This window comes from Zootoca vivipara, chromosome 8 (assembly GCF_965207765.1).
Source record: "Zootoca vivipara chromosome 8, rZooViv2.hap1.1, whole genome shotgun sequence".
In the NCBI taxonomy this organism is placed as follows: Eukaryota; Metazoa; Chordata; class Lepidosauria; order Squamata; family Lacertidae; genus Zootoca; species Zootoca vivipara.
In genome coordinates, this window is record NC_142591.1 from 3,135,544 (window position 1) to 3,159,345 (window position 23,802).

Below are 23,802 nucleotides of genomic sequence, written 5' to 3' on the forward strand. Positions count from 1 at the left end.
TTATTTTGGTGTAACATTTCAGAAATGTCAAAATACCACATGACCCTTCTTACCTGTCCCTCCTTGGTGTAGGCAAGCACTTTATCCTCCTGCTTTGGATGAAAAATCAGGGTTTCCACAAAGAAATTAATAGGCTGCTTTTGAAAAGTTGCTCCTTCATCTGTGCTAATAAAAAGACTCTGGTCCAGGTCATTATGGGAAGAACTTACAAGAATTATCTACAAAAGAAAAGAACAGCAGATTAGCCAGACTATTGTACTACCTGCAGGAATCTTTTTCATCTTATTAAAAGGCAAAGAAATGTAGGAGCGGAAAAGAGGCACACACGTACTGAGCTGATTCAGCTCAATCTTCCTTTCAACTGGTCCAGAAACCAAAAAAGAAGCTATATCAGCCATTTAATGGTAATCCCTTTAGGACAGGTCATATAATCTACAATTATAACCATTGGTTTTATGCCACTTCAACTCCCATGGCTTTTCCTAAAAAGAAAACAACCTAGGATTTGTAGGCTGATGATGTAGGAACTCTGTATTAAGGACCTCCTGGGCCACTTGCCACTTCTCCATAGAACTACAATTCCCAGGATCCCCTGAAGATGGGAAGGGACTTTTATAGCACAATTCTATAAATGTCAACTCAAAAGTAAGTTCCATTTTGTTCTATGGTGCTTATTCCCTAGTGGGGTCGCAGCCTAGAACCAGAATTATCCCCGTGCTTTATCAGTGATCATATCACAACTGGCACAAGCTGTTTGGAAAGAGGCAGCAAAATATGGGGGACAAGGACTGTTGGAAGGAGGGGGGAATAATAAAATGCTGGAAACAACTAATCTTCCTAATACTACCATTAATGCTGCAAAGCTGCTTCCTAAGACAGTACTGTATTTTCCTTACTAAGCAATACAATGCATTTTTAAACGACAATTCTTTGCCCATGTGCTCATAATCTAAAAACTGGCAACATGTACATGGTAAATCTCTTGCGATGGTGACAGTCAGCAGTCAATTCTTTGTCTAGATCACAATTCACTACAAACTGCATAAAGAAACTAACTGAATTCTACAAGAGGAATTGTCTCATGCAGGCATCCTGTTGGAGCCACAACCAAGGAGGACAGCCAAAATGGTCAAAGGCCTGGAAACGATGCCTTATGAGGAACGGCTTAGGGAGCTGGGAATGTTTAGCCTGGAGGAGAGAAGGTTAAGGGGTGATATGATAGCCATGTTCAAATATATAAAAGGATGTCATATAGAGGAGGGAGAAAGGTTGTTTTCTGCTGCTCCAGAGAAGCGGACACGGAGCAATGGATTCAAGCTACAAGAAAGAAGATTCCACCTAAACATTAGGAAGAACTTCCTGACAGTAAGAGCTGTTTGACAGTGGAATTTGCTGCCAAGGAGTGTGGTGGAGTCTCCTTCTTTGGAGGTCTTTAAGCGGAGGCTTGACAGCCATCTGTCAGGAATGCTTTGATGGCGTTTCCTGCTTGGCAGGAGGTTGCACTGGATGGCCCTTGTGGTCTCTTCCAGCTCTATGATTCACAGTACCTTTCACGGTTCTCACTGGCAGACCTATTCAGGCATTTATAATTTTCATGTGCTAACAGAGAAGCAGCAATGTCCTGGGGGGCCCTGAAGCAGGGGATCCCCCTATGTCTGGCCTTCATCCTCAAACCCGTTGAGTGCTGTAAAAGCTGACCTGCCAGCAGGTTGGGACTTGGCAGATCAACCAGCCTGCTCCCCCTCACCTGCCAGTTTGCACACAACACAGATGACAAACCACTCCAGATTTGCTTGGAACTATACTGTATCCACTAACTGCAGATCCAGAATTAGCTGTTTTCAACTCAGCTTGTAACTAAAATGCAAACTTTATCGATCACTGTCCACAAGTGACATTTCAGAGGAGACTGAAAATGCTGTTGTACCATCAATGATGAAATAACACGGTGAAACACGGTGAACAAATTAGTTCAAGATACACTCTGTGTGTAAGCAAAACCACTGAAGAATTCCCCCTTCTCATAGTGCCAAAGGTCAGCTTATCACATTATTGTGTGGTGCGGCTGCTGCTGAAAAATCGCTGCAGGATTGTGGAGCTGCAGGCAACATACGTAGCAAAATAACCATACTTGTTTGAGGGGAGGGGAGGGGGCCATGGCTGCAACCCCTATGGCTGAATGCACTAGCTTAGAGATGCCCCAAGTGATTCTCTGGCATGTGGACTGTGGGTCCAAACAGGTGTGATGCAAGCATGCAAATGCACACACCGGCTGTTGTTTATTTTAGCAATAGCAAGCTGCAGGGACATTCAATCAGGATCAGGACTGCAGCACACAGGGAAGGGGGACAGGTTAACCATTTCCCCCGTGCAACAGTCCCAACATGCTTGCCTCCTGGAGTTAATACAGGGGTGGGCAACCTAAGGCCCATGGGCCACAAGCGGACCACGGGGGTCGTTTAACCGGCCCCCGAGCCGCCCCCGAACTGAGCCGCTTGGCGAGTCCCCACACGCTGCACTAAACCGGCGCAGCGCGGCACAGGGAATCACTTCTGCTGCGGCAGAAATTGCGTCTGCGCAGATGCAGACACTGGAAATCGCAGGTGTGTGTGTGCACAATGCAGCCCACGGAGGGATCTCCGCTGGAGTGAACCGGCCCAGGCGAGGTAAACCTTGCCGACCCCTGAGCTAATAGAAGCTTCTGGAGGGAGGGTTTTTGGCAGGACTGCAGAGGGAGGTGAGAGTTAACTCCATTACCACCATAAAGCTGAGGTTCCAATCCCTCTTGGGGCAGTGGGAAGAGAGAGCTGCTATTGTTATAAGAAAAAACCGGGCATGTTAAATGCATTCGCACATTCAACATCATGCCTTTTCGGTCAGACGTTATGAATGTTAAGCATGGCAAAGAAGCATTTTGCTGCCATTCATGCTGCAGCAATAAGAGCAACAATGAAATCGGGCCAGAGTCAGCTAGTGCTACAACTTCTGGATACCTGCAATGGATACTCTGAAAATACCTAGTGTTCATTATCAGGGCTTACCTTGAGCCTGAACTACAATATTAAGAAGAAAAGACTGGAAGTGATTTTGGACTTAAATAGGAGATCAGCTTGGGAGGGGGTGGAATCCTAATATGAATTACCATAACTAGCTAACTATCTGGCAATCTACCATTTCTCAATTTCCATTCATTATTTGTAAAATTAGAATATTGCATTGTCTCTAATGTTGCAGTAATCAGTAAGATTAAGATTGTAAATCACCGTGCAAATTACACATGACCCAGTACAATTCATAACAACATAATTGTGGTGTTCCGTTCCAAATTCACGTGCTGCACAGAGGGATCCTCAGTTTGCATGCTTCCATCAGCCTCTGATAGTGGGAGAAAAGATTTCCAGTAGCAGCAAAGAACAGAGTAAAGTGGGTTCACTCTAGAAGACAATTACAGTGGTACCTTGGTTCTTGAACGTAATCTGTTCCAGAAGTCCATTCGACTTCCGAAACGTTCAAAAACCAAGGCGCGGCTTCCGATTGCCTGCAGGAGCCAATTTGGTCGTCAACTAAGCCATTCGAGAGCCAAGCTTCCACTGTAGTTATTCATTGAGTTCATTTTCTATCCCACCAATTCCCAAGAGTTGCAGCCTAGTAACAACAGTTTAGGAGGGAAATATAATGAAAGCAGAATGCTCAATTAACAAGCAAATCATGCAGAAATTAAATTATACCCCATGTCTGTTCAACACAGGCTTAAATAGAAAGACTATAAATAAGCACTGCCTGGCGCTATTCAGACTGCATGCATTCCAGTGCTCTACTCCAGGGGTCCCCAGACTACGGCCTCCGGGCCGGATGCGGCCCAATTGGCCTCCCAATCCGGCCCGCGACGACCCCCGCCACCCACTGCCGCCGCCCGCTCTTACGGCACGCGGCGCGGCGGCAATCTTCAAAATCGGGGAAAGATCGCCGAAAATCCTTTGTGCGCATGCGTATGGGCCTCTCCCGATCCAGAAGAGGTCATTTCCGGTGCACTTCCGGGTCGGGGGAAGCCCATACGCATGCGCACAAGCAATTTTCGGCAATTTTTTTCTGACCGTGTGCGTGTGCGCATGCGCACGGGCGCGCACTCCCCCGCCCTCCGGCCCGCTGTGCGCGCACTCCCCTGCCCTCCGGCCCGCCGCGCAGTCAGCGCGGCAGGCACTGGCCCGAAGCCCGGTAAGTCTGGGACCCCTGCTCTACTCCATGTGGAAGTGGACTGAGCCCTGCAAAGAAGAAGCTATGCCACAGGGTGAGTCCTTTAAAAGAGATACAGAGAACACATGTTCCACGGGGCCTCTTTTAAAAGGCTCACCCTGTACATTTAGAAGCTATACAAAAGAGGAACTGGTAACCAAGCACAGGAGCCAATTCCTAGGGCTTGTCTTTAGCCCACCCCCAAAAAATAATTGAGGGGGCCGCCCCACCCAAAAAGTTGATGGGCATTGCCATTCAAATAGTGTATGTGTGCCACATCATGTGATTGATTATGCAGGGCGGGGCTTACCTGGGCCTTTTATTCAAGTTGGCACCCCAGCAACCAAGGAACTCCTAACTATTCTGACATGTGGGCCACTGCTCCTGGAAAAACCAATCACAGATAAATTTCCAGAGCTCACTGACAGCCTGTAGCCTGGTGGCAAAGCCAGAGAGGTTCTGTGATGCTTTACATCTCTTTCCAATGAAATGTCCATCTACCACCAAAAGAAACGTGCATGAAATGATGAAATATCAAAACATGAAGAAAGAAATCCACAATGTTTAGAGATTCCTGTCCACATCCTTTCAACATACCAAAAAATTACCAACCTTGCTTGCACCTATACAACGAACTGCCAAGGACACTTGTAATACAACAGAAAGAGGAGTAACTTGTCAGATTTGTAATAATATAAAATTCTCCTCCTAACCAGGTTTCTGGGATAAGAAATGTACCAATGTACAGCGGCATTCTGCTCTTCATATATTAGTAGTCACCTTTTTCTTTCAGATTTCTCCATGTGGTTGTGTAAGTGGGTAACAGGTGCATGGAGGAAGTCTAGGGTGAGTCAGGGCTCATCCACACTTCCGCTTGTCTTGTGCCAAATGATTTTTTCTTCGCCCTATCACTTTCCCCTGGAAAACCTGCTCTTTAGTGCTAAATCGGAACAAACAGCAATCTGAGAAAAACCTGGTTGCCATTTGTTCTGATCCAGCACTAAACCATGGGTTTCCCCAGGGGAAAGCAGCAGGCAAAACGGAGGTGGGATGAGCCTGTACATGCAGCCCACAGCCCTCATCCCTGCCACACTCACCTCAGCCATTGTGATCACAGAAATGGCTGTTGACTTCCTGCATACACATCCAATGTACACTAGCCTCTCTCTACATGACAGTGCACCTGTGTATATAATCGTATGGAGGAGTCCATTCACTCCATTACTCATTAAAAACATGAATTTAGGTAAATTGATCTCAGTTGACATATGCTATTCTATGTGCTACCTGGAGATGGCAGCATTAAATTTCCCTCTGTATTGTTCTAGCCTCTATCCCATTCTATTAAGCAATTTCACATTCCAGAAGTACTCTGCTGTGGTTTTTAATTACTACATGAAAGAAATCTCGTGCAACTGCTGTTAATTTGGGAGCTTTACCAAATTATGAGCTTATTTTTGTACACTGTCAGCATATGTTCTATGTAGCAGGTGGTATGTAGAAATGTCTTTTAATATAAAAAAACCATAAAACATAATGCAACAGAATTTACACCTTCTAGTTTTTGGCTATTGGAAAATTCACATTGCTTGGATAAGACACTGCAGGTATGATTCCATTCATCTATACCAAAATGACTAAAGTTTTCTCTGTTTCCCTCATATTATTAGTGGGTCTGGGAGTAGGAAACCCAGCTGTGAGAAGGAAGGGGGCAGAAGAGAGCAAGGCAAAGAGTCGCCATCCCCACCTGCTTCACCAAATGGGACTGCCCTCCCCACCCCCTCCCCATGGCCATCGCAAATCAAGGGCCCCCTCCCTTGCACAATGCACAATTCAAGGCAAAGACATGCCTTATGGGGAGGGGGAGCTGAATGGGACCAGAACAAAGAATCCATTGTGAGGTCTGTATTTTAGAAGAATGCAAACAACAGGGACAAGAAAATTTTAGGAGGAAGCAATTACTTATTTTATAGTTCCCCAAACAACTCATGCCGGACGAATCTCATTTCTCTTTTTGATAAGAGTTACAAGCTTGATGAATCAGGGGAATGCTGTGGATGCAATGTACTTTTGTAACATAGAGGTGTCAGAAATGAATGAGGCAATGGGTGCTTCCAGAATACACCCAAAATTAATATCTATCTATCTATCTATCAACATGGCATTAGTGTTGGCTGTATCAACTATGTTTTATCTGATCCCCCGCTGTCCATGCTCCTGTATATATGTTTAAAAGCAGCAAAGTACAGCTTCTTTACTTATTAGGGAATTTAAAAAGTTCTATACAAAAGAGGAGGGAATCATTTTTTCCACATAGTAACATATTTCTGCCTCAAACAAAGCCACACAGCCAAAGTCTAATGAGCTGTATAGCAGAGTCTAAATACGGGAGCCCAAATACAGGAGATCAAGTGCTCCAGTCACATCTGTCACCTCAGTAGTTTCTCTGTGCTGTCCTGGTCTTTTTATAATAGTTATTTCCATACAGACTGGGTAAATCTATGGGGTAATTTGCTTGCCTTCATGTAACCTCAGACAGATTCAAATAGACACTTCCGGTGTTACTTACGGTAGTGTGTGAAAACATCACATTCAAACTCGTTGATTTAAATGGAAGGGAGTTAGTTTTGATTTGAAATCAATGGGACTTAAAAGTGCTTAACTTTGACTGGATTGTGGCCAAAGTAATTACTGTAATTAGCAATGCTTATGGCAGCCTCTAAGTAATACCCCCGGGTGCATGTGCCAATGTGGCATCGAACATCATTTCTATAAAGAGAATAAGATGACAATGGGGTAGGAAGGTCATGGCTGGTCTACAAAATTACGACTGATCAAAGTGCCCAAGGCCCCAGAGAGGCACACCATGTCATGACAACTCACATCAATTGTTCTTCCATTTGTCCATAGAAAGCAGCCACTGAAAACAATAATGCAAAAATTCAGAAGGTAAGAAAAAAAATGTAGGTTACATTGTCCTTCCTTGGTAGCTTCCTTTTCATACAAAATACACGGAGATGGATGCTAGAAAAATCTTTATAGTTAATAGAAGAGTAAGAAGCACGCTTATTTATATTGGGGCGGGAGGGGGGGGGAAGTGTCACAAATAAGCTTAATAAAAGAGCATAAAAATTATGCTGAAACCATGCTTACATTTCAAAATGTGCAAGCAAAGGATCAATTTCCTTTCCCCCCAGAAAATATTTATAATGAAAAGGTTGGTTTCTTATACAGTATATTTTACTGCCTGCCTTAGTAGCATCCTAGCAAGATCTAGCTATACATAACTTCTAACAACACACTGTAGGTGGGGCTGCCTTTGAAGAATGTAAACTTCAGTTGAATGCCAACTACAACAGTAAGAATGGTGGCAAGATTCAAACTATTAGACAAAAGCAGTGATAAAGAGGATACTGTTTAACTTGAATGGGTTGCCTCCTCAACACCACCCCCTCCTAGTCCTCTAAATAAATGGGGCAATGGAAGCACCTGTTACTATGGAGTTCTGGATCTAGGGATCTATTAAATGTGTTGGGCTAATAGATCTCAAGGTTCTAGGGAAGAAAACAAAGTAGATCCTACAAGCCTGACACCTGCCCATCACTGTAGACAAAACTGAGCTGGAAAAGTCTGTCTTGGTACAAAGAAGGTTCCTGTGTTTCACTAGGCTTGAAAAATACAGTACCGCCACACTTCCATAAGCCCTGGAAATATTATGGCTTGTGGAGATACAACAAACCACCACTTTATCATAACAGCATAAGGGGACATCTTCACGCTGCGACAATACGGCCATCTGCTGCCATCAATTTAATAACAGGTTCTATTATAAGGGCAAGGATAAATGTGCTTATTTATATTAGGGTGGCTTCAAAGTGACTGAGTGTTATACACAAAAATAGTGTTTTTTATTTAGGCACGGAAAGGGAAATCAGAGGAAACATTTTATGCAGATTCCCTTCAAAAGCTGTGCTAAAGGGAATGTGTATATTCTCATTTTATTTTCAGGTTTTTTTGTTTTTAACTCTCAGGCGTATACGCCCAGGGAACTGACTGTAGCAATAACTGAGTGTTGCTGAAACTGTGAGGTAAATGCGACAGTCTAGTTTTCACCTCTGAAGCATCTTCCAGATAAATAGCCCAACCTGAAGATCAGCCTTTTGCTATTTTAAAAAAACAGAAAACAAAAGAAATCAATTTCCCACTTGAAAGGCTGCCAGGTTGGCATTTTAGAAGAATAGTTAATGAGGGAGCCCTATTAGAAGTAAATGAAAATTTCCATATTAGGTAGAATGCAATCAACTTTTTGAGTCCTATGATGCAGTAATCCAATAAAGACAGTGGAAATGCATGAGGGGCATGTTATGAACTGTACTTTGTGGCAACCGAGAGTAAGGGGAACTGACCTTTCGGTGGCACAGGAGCACTCAAGTGTACAACAACGCTATGACAAGATGCATTAGCTAAGAAAACTGGCTACTGGAGAATGTGATTTTGAACAGGGAATTGCAGGGAATTGCACTGCTCCTCAGCTTCAAATCCCCCATGCTTCTCCTCTTGCAGGGCTCCCTTGCAAACATGCACACTATGTAGGGCTGTTTTTAGGAAGTGACCCAATGCTTCTTTGGTTCATTTGTGTGGCAGCTGTCGCCATTATTGTCATGGAGGGCAGTGAGCAGGGTCGGCCCACCCATGAGGCAAAGTGAGGCAACTGCCCCAGGCAGCAGGATCACAGGGGCAGCAGATCTGGCCTCCCAGGAGTGCATTGCCTGCTGTCGCTGCTGCTGCAGTAGCACTGATGGCTGTGGCACACTCCTTGGAGGCCAGATCTGCCTCGTCCTCAGCAGCACCCTCCAACGCCACCTGGGTGTTTGTGGGTGTGGCACCACCATTTTGTGGTTCACCTTAGGTGCCACAATGTATTGGGCTGACCTGGGCAATGACTATGCCTTGCATAAAAAGGAAGCAGTGGGTGAGATAAAACTCTATGGGATGTCATAGGAGACAATCCCCTGGTGCTGTGAAAGTATTGTTTGGGGGTGGCCTGATGCTTCTTTTGGGGTGCAAAGCTACAGTTCTCTAATTCATAGCATCAGCATAGCTGCCAAGTCTCCCGTATTCCCTGGGGAACCCCCGTTTTTCCAGCTGTTCCCAGCCGAAAAAACATTTTGTTTCCCCCCGGTTTATTCCGGCGCGGTGGCCATTTTGGAACTGGGCGGAGCATGCTCAGAAGCGACTTTTGATGCTGCTCTGCCCAGTTCCAAAATGGCTGCAGTGCGACTTCTGGCGCGGTGGCCATTTTGGAACTGGGCAAAGCAGCATCAAAAGTCACTTCTGAGCATGCTCCGCCCAGTTCCAAAATGGCGGCAGCACTACTTCCGGCCTGCTACTTCCGACCCAGTTCCTTATTTCTCTGACAGCAACTTGGCAGGTATGAGCATCAGGCTGATGTCATTGAACATTGAAGGGCTCAAAAACAACAATCATTATCCCAGCAAACAATAATGCATCTTGAAGGGGAGAAGTTATTGCAATGTATGATATGAGGTATTATACCGGTAATTCATATTTTCTGGTGTAGGATCAAATAAACTATTGAGGCTATTACTTTGGCTCTTTGGTGACTGGGAGCGGCCGCCGAGACCACATAACACCGGTCCTGAAAGACCTACATTGGCTCCCAGTACGTTTCCGAGCACAATTCAAAATGTTGGTGCTGACCTTTAAAGCCCTAAACAGCCTTGGTCCAGCATACCTGAAGGAGCTTCTCCTCCCCCATCGTTCTGCCCAGATACTGAGGTCCAGCGCCGAGGGCCTTCTGGCGGTTCCCTCGCTACGAGAAGCCAAGTTACAGGGAACCAGGCAGAGGGCCTTCTCGGTAGTGGCACCCACCCTGTGGAATGCCCTCCCACCAGAGGTCAAAGAGAACAATAACTACCAGACCTTTAGAAGGCATCTCAAGGCAGCCCTGTTTAGGGAAGCTTTTAATGTTTGATGGATTTCTGTATTTTAACATTTTGTTGGAAGCCGCCCAGAGTGGCTGGGGGAACCCGGCCAGATGGGCGGGGTATAAATAATAAATTATTATTATTATTATTATTATTATTATTATTATTATTATTATTGTCGTCGCATAAGGAACTGGGCACCAACTTTAGCATCACAGAAAATATGTAAGACAGTGATAACTGCAAGATTACCGCCTACCTTCCAACTACTGAGGTATAAAACTTGCACACACCAAAACACACCACACATTCAACTTTATCCAGCACCCTTGGTACCAATTCACCATTTTTAGTGGTGTGGCTCATATACTGTAAAGGCATAATGCCTGAATAGATAATGTATTGAGGAACCACTTCACACTGGACCTATATTACCCAAAGGTCTGGAATCTTTTGTCCTTATTTTCCAGGGCCAGTCCTGGAATTACTAAAGCCATCCTGGCCTCTGAATTGATCCCATAATGTCCCTATTTCCCCTTACAGGTAGGTAGCCATGTTGGTCTGCCATAGTCAAAACAAGGTGCTACTGGAAGGAACTTTTTTATTTTGTTTCGCCTGTTTCCTCTATTAGTGCTGCTGCTGCCAAGCTCAGGAAGGAGGGTGAGCTGACGCTTGTCAATTGGGTGAATTGGGGTAAGTGAGAAAAGTCCCTGTTTTCAGCTGAGGAATGTTGGCGGGTTCAGTTTCCTAGCACAAGGATTCTGTTCTCGCATGCCTGGGAATACCCACAAGTACCATTAAAATTCTATATTTTAGAAAAGGGATCCTAATAGAATCATAGAATCTTAGAGCTGGAAGGTAACCCAAGTGTCATCTAGTCCAACCCCCCCCCCCCAATGCAGGAATCTCAACTAAAGCATCCATGACAGATGGCCATCCAACCTCTGCTTCAAAACAAACCTCCAAGGAAGGAGAGTCCACAACTTCCTGAGGGAGACGTTTACACTGTCAAACAGCTCTCACTGTCAGAAAGAGATGGTAATATTTTTCCTACGGTAATACTGGAATCTCCTTTCTTGTAATTTGAAGCCATTGCTTTGAGTCCTGCCCTCCAGAGCAGGAGAAAACAAGCTTGTTCCCTCTTCCATGTGATACCCCTAAAAAAATTCCAATATGGCTATCATATCTCCTTTCAGTCTTGTCTTTTCCAGGTGAAACATACCCAGCTTCCAAAATCACTGGCAAATGCACATATTCAATGTCTTTGCCCTTTACTCCACTAAAAAACCTTTTTAGTTTCCCAAGAAACAGATGGTTTCCTTACATATGAAATGAAGCCCTTGCAACAACTTTACAATATACTTTTGAACAGGAGTGCCATCAGGACTTTGTGTGCCTATGTCAGGCATCCCCAAACTGCGGCCCTCCAGATGTTTTCGCCTACAGCTCCCATGATCCCAAGCTAACAGGACCAGTGGTCAGGGAAGATGGGAATTGTAGTCCAAAACATCTGGAGGGCCGAAGTTTGGGGATGCCTGGCCTATGTGAATTGGGATTTCTGCTGCACTCACAAAACACACAAATTTGCATGAAACTTGTATATACCTTGTTATATGCATATTTGTGCCCTTTTGTGATGGGGTGAAGGATGCAAAAATAAATCAAAAACCACACACAAGCAATGATAGTATTTCCAGGCCAGAAAATGTTTACCCTGTTACAGGTTTTTGTTTTTAATATATTTTGAAACATACCATCAAGTTGCCCAAATGTTTTCTTGTTTTTACTCCAACTTGAGCTTTTTACATGACTTAGAATTGGCATTGGGGGAGAGTGGGGCTCTTGTGCAAACAGAAATTACTCTCCCTCAATGTAAACCATGTAAATAACTTAATCTCTTAAAATAACCAATTTTGTCATCCTTTCTGCTTGAAATCTGCCATGAACAATCCTCAAACTTACCTCTTCTATACTGCCAAGTTTCAAATTGATCCACTGAACCATTTTGAACTGTATGACCTACTTCACCACCACCACCACCCCACCAATTTTCTGTTCAGCCAACTCATTCTTAAACACAGGGCTATGGCTGCAAGTAACAAGCATTCTGAATAATGGATTCCTCAACTAGTTTTCTCCCCATCTAAACCCTTTCCCTGCTGGAGACAACTAGTTCCCCAGCAGCATATGGCATATAGTAAATATATTGGTGGATCTTACACTGATCCTCCCGCAGCGGACACCATGCAAGACTGTGCAGCCCAGTGCACTGGTTCAGGAACAGAACTTCAGGAACAGTAACTTGAGTTCCAGTTGCTTTTATTATATACAGTACAGTAAAGCAAAACCAAAAGCAAAGTATTTACAAGTTACCATACACAGCTCTCTCATCTAACACACACCAACTATCTCCAGACTCTCTCAAAACTCCCCAACAGCAACCTTGCAGTATCATGCTGCTTATCAGGGAACTTTCATCCAATCACAGCCTGTTGCTAGGCCTCTAGGTTGCTGGACAAACTTTAGTCACGTAGTCCAGCCAATTTGGCTACTTGCCAGCTTTCTAATTGCTTCTCTAAAGCTGCCTTACTTTCTCATACTTTAACAAAACATTACCAAAGTAATAAATCTTTGGTAAATGATTACTTTGAGAATTTTGGGAGGGAGGGAGGGAGGGAGGGACCTTGGTTGTTTATACCAACTTTGTGTGCTTATAGTGACAAAACTATGGGAGCTGGCAGGATTGCTTTATGTTCATACTAGCTGTACCTGGCCACGCGTTGCTGTGGCTTAGTCTGTAAGCCCCCCCCCCCCCGAAAAGACTCTCCCACCCACGCGTGTTCTTGAAAATGCCCCCACCCCACCCACCCCCAAAATAAACCGTGTGGAAAACCCGCCTTGCCCCATTCTTCTTCCCCAAAGGCACGCCTCGCCTGCACTCAACGGTCCCATTTCCCAGGGCAGCCCCATGACATCACGACACCCCTCTCTCTGGTCCCCCCAACACGTGATGTAATCTTTCTCATGTGTGACATCACCTGCCACCCTGACCCCCCCTCTCCCCCTCGCATACCCCATGTGTATCTTGAGGAGGGCCTGGCCGGTTTCCCCAGCGGGTCCTGGCAGGTGAGGGGGCAGGCAGGCCAGCTGCAGTTGGTTCTCCAAGGCAGACATGGGGAGGGGCAGCTGGGAGAGGCTAGACAGAGGCGCTGAAGGGGCAGGATCCAACCCCGCCTTCCCAGAAGGAGCTGCCGACCAGCCGTTCCCAGCACCCTCTGTGTGCTCGCGTCGGTAGGGTGGCAGTATAGCGTGTGTTGCTTAGACGTCCAACAGATGGCGCTGTTTTTCCAAAAAAACATGTTTTTACCTGTCACAGGTGTGACATCTATAAAACACTCCTGTACAGTGGTACCTCGGTTTATGAACACAATTGGTTCCGGAGGTGTGTTCATAAACTGAAGCGTTCATAAACTGAAGCGAACTTTCCCATTGAAAGTAATGGAAAATGAATTAATCCGTTCCAGATAGGTCCGCGGCGTTCATAAACCGAAAATTCATAAACCGAGGTGTTCATAAACCGAGGTTCCACTGTATTCGAATGCAACGTTGTGTCAAAATTGCAAAGCAATCGGTCGAGAACTTTCGGAGATTTAAGATGTTGTACGAAAGGACATTTACATTTTTATTTATATAGATTAATTTCCTGTCTGATGCAAGAGCTGAGGTTTTAAATGATATGTACCCCTGAGGATAAATCCACTTTGACTATAAGATCCTTGTATTCCAGAGGAGTATAATATGGAATTCAGTTAAATGTTCTACTTGCTTTCCATCTACAATTCTATTCAGTCACCCATATCATGTTCCATGATATTATTTTGGAAATGTTAAGGTTTCCTTCCCCTGGATTATAAGCATTCTGAAATCCTAAATAGCATATCATAGCTCTCAATGCTCTTTGTTGTAGGATTGGAATTCCCCCTTTATCCCTCTAAACAGAGATTTAAAAAGTACTGCTTAAGTCAAAATTGCCTTTGGGGATTGATCTGAATTGAATTTGGGAATGTAAATCAGATCATCACCTTTGTTTGGTAGAGTCTTACATCTTTCCAGCTATTATAGATTTGACAGGAGGCAGAGTCCAATTTGCTATAATTATTTGCCTTTTGAGAAATCATATTCTTTCCTCCTTCACACAAAAATGAGAATATACTGTGAATTTGGCATGGAAGAAAATGCAGGGCAAGACATGAAAAGATGCACGGAGAAGAGGGCATTGTGGTCAAGATGAGAGAGAGTGCAATCCACAAGATACATTTGTGGGTTTATATTTCTTTTTACAGCAAGAGATGACCTGTTGTGTAGCCAACAACTTCTGGCCAGGAAACTTACTAGTCATAGCACTACAGGTGTGCAGCTTTGAGAAAAAACAGTGCATAACAAGCATCAGGATCATAAACTTTCTCTACAAGACAACGCTACTAAGTACCGTTATATTCACAGTGCTAACGCAGACTCACCAACTGATCTTCTGAACACATTCTGCCAGTAAAGTGTGTTAAATTTTTCAATACTTTGGGGGAGCAGATCTTTTAGGTGCGGGAGTGGGGGGGGTGGAAGGAAATGCGGGCCTTATCACATCATGCATTTTTAATAATCAGAAAATGTGCTTGGGGGAGAATGACCACAGCTGACAGGCTGAACCCACAGGAGTAGCACATTTCTCACAAACCCCCTGGAAAAGAACAGTGTCTCACTTCTATAAAAAATACAATAAAAAATAGATGGCAAAACCACTGGGAACAGAAAAGGAGCATGTCTAGCTACTGACTTTCCAATATTTTAGTTGGAAGCAAGTTCATATCCACATTTCCATTAGTTTGGAAAATTTGGTAAAACTGAAAACTCTCATGGTGTCACAAAAGCCTGGCAAGATGTGGCTAAAATCACCGGCACGTCTGACATCATGGCACTGTTCACTTTTACCAAATTTTCAAATTAATGAAACCTTGGAAATTAGATCTTGAAAGGTAGTTGCATTTCATGTTCATATATTGGTTTGAAAAATGGACTTCTGGTGATCGCGAGGCAATGGCAGGCGCTGTTCTCAGCTGAGGAGGATGTGGTGCAGGGGTCCCAGACTTACCTGGCTTTGGGCCGGAGGGCAGGGGAGTGTGGGCCTGTGCATGTGCACACACACTTACTGGCGCGGTGGCGCACTTCCAGGTCGGAAAAATCGCCGAAAATCGTTTGTGTGCATGCGTATGGGCCTCCCCCCGACCTGGAAGTGCATCGGAAATGACATCTTCTGGGTCGGGAGAGGCCCAAACGCATGCGCACAAACGATTTTCGGCGCTTTTTTCCGATCTGGAAGTGCGCCGTCACGCCAATTGGGCCGCATCTGGCCCGCGGGCCGTAGTTCCGGGACCCTGATGTGGTGCCTTTGAAGCAAGGGGGATCGCTACAGCACAGCGACCCCCCAGAAAAACCCTAATCGAGCGTTTAGGGGGCATGGATCTGGCAGATACCAGGAGCGTGCTCCCCCCTCCATCGGTTGCCTAGTTTTTGGGCGCCGAGAGCGCAGGGGGTAGGAGCAAAATGCGGTGCATCGGAGCAAAGCTATCTCGGAAGCACAAGCTGCGATCTTGCCAGGCAACAGCGATTGGTTCTTTCTAAATTTAGAACTAAAAACGACTGTACCGTGAGTACTGTAAATAAAAAATCTGAACAGCTAAATTAATAAAAATCGGGCCATGGGAAGGGGTAGAAAAGAGGAAGTCAGCTCCTGACCACTGTGTGAAGGAGAAGGCAATAATATTGTCCTGAGCCCAAAGTTGCATTTGAATTTAAGAAGCTAAGAACTGCTTAAAAGGGAAAAAAATAGTTGTTACTTACTTTGGAGGAGAGCCCTCTAAGCGGCTGGTGAGAGATTACCGTGATTCATTCTAAAGGAATGTACTTTCGATTTTGAATTTCTGAACTGCCAAGAGCTCTACTAAATATAAGGACTGGATATATAAGGTAAGAGTAAGACAGTAAGAGCTGTTCGGCAGTGGAATTTGCTACCAAAGAGTGTGGTGGATTCTAGCAAAACAAGCTTGATTAATTGCTTCAGTTTAAATAGAGAGGGCCCATATCCCACGGTGCTGCTTGCTACAATTGCACAGTGGGGTGTTTCATTAACTACTGTCTGTATAATAGCTGGAGAGACGCAAGACCTTTGTGATGTCGGACAATTCTCCCTTGTGGCAACTATTCACCCCTTTTTAGCTACATAGCTTTATGCAGCTTCACAGCTACCATTCATTTTGGATTCTGATGTGTAATGAAAGATAGATATTTGCATACTATGGGTTGTTTAATCACCACAGAAAGAACGAGTTAGGTAGCAAGGGAAATGGAAGCTGCTTATTTCACCTCTGCTAGTCTTCACTGATCTTCAACTCAGACAACCAGGCTAAGGGAACTGGCAGGGGGACCTGCGGAGTGAGTCAGGTGATGGTTCCTTCTGCCTCACCACCCCTTGCAATGTACAGAGGCAAAACTCTTTCCTGCCAGTGCAAGCTTAGGAGCTAGGGTCCTCTCTGCCTATTGGCTGTGTGTTGGTTTCTCCTGCTCTCCTGGCAAAGGCATAGACAATATCTGAGGCTGAAAGGAAACATACCCACTGAGAGCCTAAATTTAAAACCATAAAGCTAAAACCATAGTTAAAGCTATGGTTTTCCCAGTAGTGATGTATGGAAGTGAGAGCTGGACCATAAAGAAGGCTGACCGCGGAAAAATTGATGCTTTTGAATTCTGGTGCTGGAGGAGACTCTTGAGAGTCCCATGGACTGCAAGAAGATCAAACCTATCCATTCTTAAGGAAATCAGCCCTGAGTGCTCACTGGAAGGACAGATCGTGAAGCTGAGACTCCAGTACTTTGGCCACCTCATGAGAAGAGAAGACTCCCTGGAAAAGACCCTGAGAAGGGGTTGACAGAGAACGAGATGAACATGAGTTTGACCAAACTGCGGGAGGCAGTGGAAGACAGGAGTGCCTGGCGTGCTCTGGTCCATGGGGTCACGAAGAGTCGGACACAACTAAACAACTCAACAACAACAACCTTTGCAATCTTTTGGGGTGTCTGGGGTCTTGGAGGAGGGGTAGTACCTCTGGTGGGGGACACACACATCATGCTCCTTCTGGGGTAATTTGTCCACCTTTGCTCCCCCACTCCTGCACTCTCATCTGTGGCTCCTAGAAGCTGTCAGCCTGTTACAGCAGCCACACGTCGGGAACCGGCCACTAAACTTTTTTATTGAAATGTGGTAGCAGCCAGTGTGGCATGGTTGAGATGTGGGGCCTCCTTCCCAACCCTTGATGTTGCTGCAGGTTGGCATCCTAGAGTGGTGTTGAAGTCAGGAGCACCAGACCCGCTCTGCCATGTGAGCTGCAGCGATGCCAGTATCAGGAGGCCAGCTCTGGAGCTGCTCCCTCCCTCCCTCCCTCCCCCCCACTGGCCACTACTGATTAAATGCATAAAAAGACAGCACTGATTTTGCAGCATGCTTAGCATGGGTCCTTCTTGTGGGTCCATTTAATGAAACGTTTGTCAGTTCCCAAAAAATGAAAAGATACCTTGTGGATATCTGGATGTTACAATATGACACACAATTTATCTGCACTCTCCAGTCTTGTTTGTGCAACCCATATCTTCAGTAAACTGCTGTTTCTAAGGCTAATTCAAAAAGATACATTGGCAGTGTGGCTGTGGCTGCTGCACCTTCCAATCTATGCAGCTCCGGTAACATGCTGCCGGCTGTGTGGGCAGGATGGAGTGGCTACCTTCTACATTAGTACTACTGGCCCTGTTAAGCAACAATGGTATCGGGAGTAAGCTCACCATCCACCTGCTCACATGTTCTTATAAGAGCAGCATGGGACCAGACCACACAAAGGCAACTTCCACCCTGCAGATGCATTGGGCCTTCACCCGTCCTTGAACTAGCTTAGCTTTGTATGCCTCTGTGCATTTGTTTTCACCTTCCTACCTTGCTACATGTACTGTCCTGATTTTCTCTTCTCTTATTCTTTATCCCTTGGCAGTCACTGTTTCCTTTTCCTTATCTGTTCGGTCTTAAATTGACAAGTTCCTACTGTATTTCTTTGCTTCTCTTTTTCTGTGGCCTTCTTAATTGCTGCTCAGTGTTTAACAAATTTGTAATTGTCGGCAAGTCTTCTTGTTGGAACATCTCCACATATTGGCTCATAGTCAAACTTGACTCTCCCAAGCTGATTCTGGTGCTCATGTTGCCCGGAACTCTGGCTCTTTGTCATTTTCCCACGCTCCCCACTATGATACGCATGATAAGTACCTTTCAAGCCGGCTACAGTCTTTCTCTTTGCAAATACCTTTTATCTTTATACTTTTTCCAAGCTATTTCCATATAAATTATTATTACTTATAGTCTATTCCTGCAGTCTCAATCCCCCTCCGCTCCCTGTTTCTCTTAACGAATCCCTGCAATCTGGTTTCTTTTCAAACTATTCTGCTAATGCCTCCCTTACAAAAAATGTCAAATGGTCTGTTGGTAGTTGAAGGTCAAGGTGTCTTCTTTGTTCTTATGTTTCTTTATTTCTTCTCTGCATGTCACACAGTTGCTCGCACTACTGGAATTCTTGCCTGGTCTTTGTATTTCCCTTGCTTTTCTTTTTTTGCAGGGCTAAACTACACAGATGATGTGGGAGCTTTAAAGCACTTATGGGTGTCGGGAAACTGGGTGGACCTGGGCAGCAGTTATGAATTTCCTCAACTCAAAATCACTCTCCAAAATGGCTGGGTTGTGGGGGGGGGGCATGTTTGGTGCCTGTCTTTTTCTAGCTACCGTGGGCTATTAGCAGTTTGTGAAGGTGGCAGGAAATATTGATCAGGAAAATGACACAGAGGAAGAGCTGAACACTCCTTTCTCCAGCACTGCTACCCAATGACTTCATTGTACTGTACCTGGGAGATTCAAGTAGCAATCGTATCATGTTTATAAATAAATCCCAATGATTTCAACAGGACCTACTCCCAGGTAAACATACAGGATGGTTACCAGGTTTTTTCCAATAAATCCGGGGACACTTCTTTTTCTTTTTCTTTTTGAAGCTGGGTAGCAACAGGGAGTCAGTAGTGGGGATGGGGAGGCAAAAGACCCTGGGCATATTGTATAAAGGTGCAAGGCCCTTCTTTCGCACCCTCTGAAACATAAATGTGCAGAGCATGCCGCACGCCCGTGACTCTCAAGCCTTCCCCATCTCCTGCCCCCTTTGTTTTGACAGAGAAATGCGCATGCGGTTTCTCTGCCAGGCAAAGTGCAAAGCCCTTCTTTCGCACCCTGTGAAACATAAATGTGCAGAGTTTTTTTAAAAAACTGGGCAACAGCCGCCCACCCGCTACTCCCAAGCCTCCCCTGATCCGTCAAAACAAAGGGGGAAGGGGGCAAGAGATCTGTACTGCCGGACGTCCCCAGTTCCCCTTCGGCAGTGGCAGCGGCAGAGGACGTCAGCAGCCCAGAGCCAGCCTGGCTTCAGGAGCAGCTCGCTGCCATGGCGCCCACCATTTTTCATCTCCGGAAGTCCCCATATGATGTGTTACATACAAGACATATCATATGGGGACTTCTGGAAAGGAAAAATGGTGGGTTCCACAGCAGCAAGCAGCAAGCAGCTCCTGAAGCCAGCCAGAGCCAACTGCGCTTACCAGGCTGGCTCTGGGCTGCTGAGGCTGCCGCTGCCACGTTTCCTGGGGACAGATTTGCAAATCTGGGGACATTCCAGGGACGGAATTTGTCCGGGGACAGATTTGCAAATCCAGGGACTGTCCACCGGGAACCTAACATACAGAGCATTACAGTCTCAGTGACAGACTTCGCGCATCATGTGTGGCTTGGTCCTTGGTGCTTAGATATCATACATTTTGTGCATTGTTTCAAGATTCCCCCTAAGAATATTCCCCACTTTGTCTCCTCAAGGTTCTTTTATTAAGGCATCTTTTGAGTACATATAGCTTCATTTAATCTGGATTGACTCTGCACTGATCAATAGCTCTGTCTTCCTTGTATCTCTGTCTTTCTCTGCCATTTCTTTCTGGATATTCCAGTGGCCCCTTCAAGATCAATATAATTCATTGGCTGTTTCTCCCAGACTTTCTCTCATTCTCATCCCCTCTCTTACTAGTATTGATTTGGTGGCCCATCCTTTTCCTGCTCAAAGTCATGTCTTATCCCTGCCTTTCTTTTATCTTCAAACCAGCTCAGCCAACAAGACCTGTATCTTTGTAATTTCTCAAAGAGCAGCAGTACACAATGGGTGTGCAACTTGTATAAAACCATGTGTCTTTACACTCTCATATTCATACATCCGGGAAAGCTCAATTGTCCCATTTTTATCAGACATGTTGTTGTTTTTTAAAGATGCATATAAGCACATGCCGAATTTTGCTTCCACACTTGTGACAGAAAACACCCGTGGGACACCATTGGGGCCCACAACAATTGCAGTGATGTCCCTCGAATCTGTCAACTGATGATTGGACAAGTCTTTGAATAATCAAATCCTTATCATCTCATGTCTTGACTATTATAATTGCCTTTCCTGTAAACCAGCATTACAACCAATGAACAAACCACAAAGGCACACACAATTCTTTTTTCCCAAGGCAACCCATAATTAATGACATCTGTCATGAGAACTAAGCAGTATTCATTACATTCCAAACTCCAGCTTTCTACATCTTTGGCTCCAGAAAAACAGAGATCAGGCCTTCAAACATCGTTTTGAAGCAACTGATTGACAAATAAGCCAAATTACCAGGCATTATCAATATGCTTCCAGCTCGGGTCACCTCATTTAACAGCAGCCTGTAATTTATCGCAGTCCTTCAAGCAGGCCTGATGGCCCCATCCTAACAAGACCAATTCTTGTCTGTCTTGGGCACTAAAACAAGGGTGACACACAGAAAGCCAGGAAGTCCTCCACTCTTACAAATGCCCAACTCCACGCCTAACAAAGCGACCAGTGTGCTAAAAAGAGGAAATGGGAACTAGACTTTTTTAAAAGCTCAGAGCAAGAAGTGAAGATTTCAGAGGTTTTGTCAGCTTCAAAGCTAACTAAACTGAGAGAACTTGGTGTTTTTACAGCTCATTAGTCTCAAAAGAATGGAAATACAAAACGTCACAGGCTGGAATAAATCCAGGGGTCTTCCTAGGGGAATTCAATGTGTGAACCAGAAAACTGAGGTCCACTCCATTCCACATGCACTGGAAAATATAGGCCACAGATGCCTTCCTTCTACACTGTGGATATACCCTGCACATCAACATACACTGGGCATTTATATTCCCCCAACCCGATTGGCAGCCAATTCACAATACCATGCAAAAGCAATCAGCAAGCCTCCCTTATTCCTTTCTGCCAACCTCAAAATCTATTAGATTTACAGCTGAGTGCTGAAATAAAACCACCAAGCAACAATTCTGGGTCACATAATGGTATAAACTGAGTTGTTGCATCACTTGGACCTCCCATAGGAAAATGGGATGAAGCCCATTTCATAAAGCAGAACATCACCTGAAAATCTAATGTTACATACGTTATTGAACACAGACACCATGAACACCACATCCAGGACACTGAAAAAACAGCTTTGTATATGATTTAGAGACCATAAATCAGACATCTTAACCAAAACAATTAAATACTGTTTCACAACCCTTTAATTCTGATGGCCACAACCTCTCCCACTTGATGATCTAGAGCACCCATCAAATCCTGGGATATTAGAAGCAACAACAGGAGAACAGCTCTTAATCTAGATGGCAATACAATTTCTATTTGTCTGTTCCTATTTTTTAAAGCCCCTTCTCTTGTACATGCCACACTCCTTATAATTATTCAGTTCTGAAACTGCATTCAGACAGTGTTTTATTTCATTTTCCCAATATTTCCTTATTTGATCATTTTCACATTTTATGTGATCTTCCACAAAATGTAAAAACTCCTTCTGGAAATAATAGTGGAATCTAGTGGAAGATTAGCACTCATTTCCGTTGACCTGAAAAATGGTTTGATGAAAAAATTTGGGGCGGAATCCCAGCATATGGGTTGCCAACTTGAATAAAATATTGGTTGGGGGGGGAGTAAGCCCTGCCCTGCATAATTGATCACATGACATGGTGCACAGAAACCATTTGAACGGCATTGCCCATCAACTTTTTGGGGGGCAGGCCTCTCAAATATTTTAGTGGGGGTGCCTGAAAACCCCTCAGCCCCTAGGAGTTTGCTCCTATGCCCAGCATATAGTTCTTTCCTACTGCTTTCATGGGTGAATCATGGGGGAACAGAAGCACACATTTACATAAAGGGTGGGGAGTGGTGCCAACATGTTTAATGAGGCCTGCTGTTGTGTCCCAACTCACCCACAGGTGTGAATTAAATGTAGCATGAACGCATCACTCAAAAAGCCACAGTTCCATGCATAATGCAACTGGGAATGCAGTGTAAATGGAACATCAGAAACCAGAACAGAAGTGACCAGGAACTCTAATGCAATGACCTGCACGTCTGAATGCACCCTGAGTGCTCTTAAAACTGTTACCTTCTCACAACGTTCATTTGAAGGGAAGTATGTGTGTGCATCCACAAAAGGTCACAACATTTCAGGCAACAAAGATGAGATTTCTTCAGTTGTTCCATACAATGTTTTCAGATAAATTATAGTTGCCTCCTGCTCACGTCAGCACACATTTCCAGCTTTCCTTATGATCCTGCAGCCATAATTTTCATGTATATTATTGTTCTTTCTTCCCATCCTTTATGTCCCTTGCCGGATACATGAATATCTCAAGGAGTAAGCAGAGGCGTCTTTCCCATAGAGCTTAGTGGCGCGTTGCGCCACAGCGCTGCCCTCTCAGGGGCGCCCCAGCGAGTGGGGGAGCTGTGTGGCTTTGCCGGCATCCTCCCCTTTCCCTGCATGCCCGGGTGTGCACCTTGCCTCCCAAGCCTCCTGTGCATGGCAGGAGCGCGAGAGGGGAGCCCTGAAGAGGCGGGCGGGAACGGTTTTGACGGGAAAGGTGGAGCCTCGCCCAACAGCTCCCTGTCAAAGCTCTCCACCAGCAAATGAGGACCCCGCCTCTCCCTTTTTGGTGTGGCGGCTTCCCAGCGGGCAGAAGGGAACTCCAAAGCGTTTGCAGAGACTCTCCTCCTCCTCCTCACCCAGGAGCAGAAAGAGCTGCTTTGGCTGCTGACCCTGCGACTCAATCCATGCTCTTTTCTGGAGGCCAAGCTGAACTCTGACTGAAATAATTATTTCATGGGGTCTGCCCAAGGCGTTTGGCTCCCCCCCCAGACCCGTCCTTAGCTGTGCCCAAGCGCACTGTTATTTCTCCCTTTAAGTAGCGTTGTGAAATGCTGCGGGCTGCACACACACGCCCTGTACGCTACGTGTGTGGTCATGGGCGAGGACCATCTGCTGCTGTCCCGCGGCACCCACCCACCCATTCACTCACTTCGAGGGATCAGGGAAGCCTGCATGGCAGGAGGAGCGACATTATTTCTGCCCCGGCTCAGCTTCCCGACCACCATCCTTCTCTCCTC

General features: G+C 45.2%; 1 protein-coding gene across 1 annotated transcript in view; it reads right to left on the reverse strand.

Moving 5' to 3' along the window:
• SORCS2 (sortilin related VPS10 domain containing receptor 2) overlaps window positions 1-23,802 on the reverse strand; it is a 138,977-nt gene that overhangs the window by 72,755 nt on the left and 42,420 nt on the right. The window contains exon 4 of the mRNA XM_035103573.3: window positions 54-218. Coding sequence (XP_034959464.3) covers window positions 54-218 — 165 coding nt within the window. The remainder of the gene's footprint in view (window positions 1-53; window positions 219-23,802) is intronic.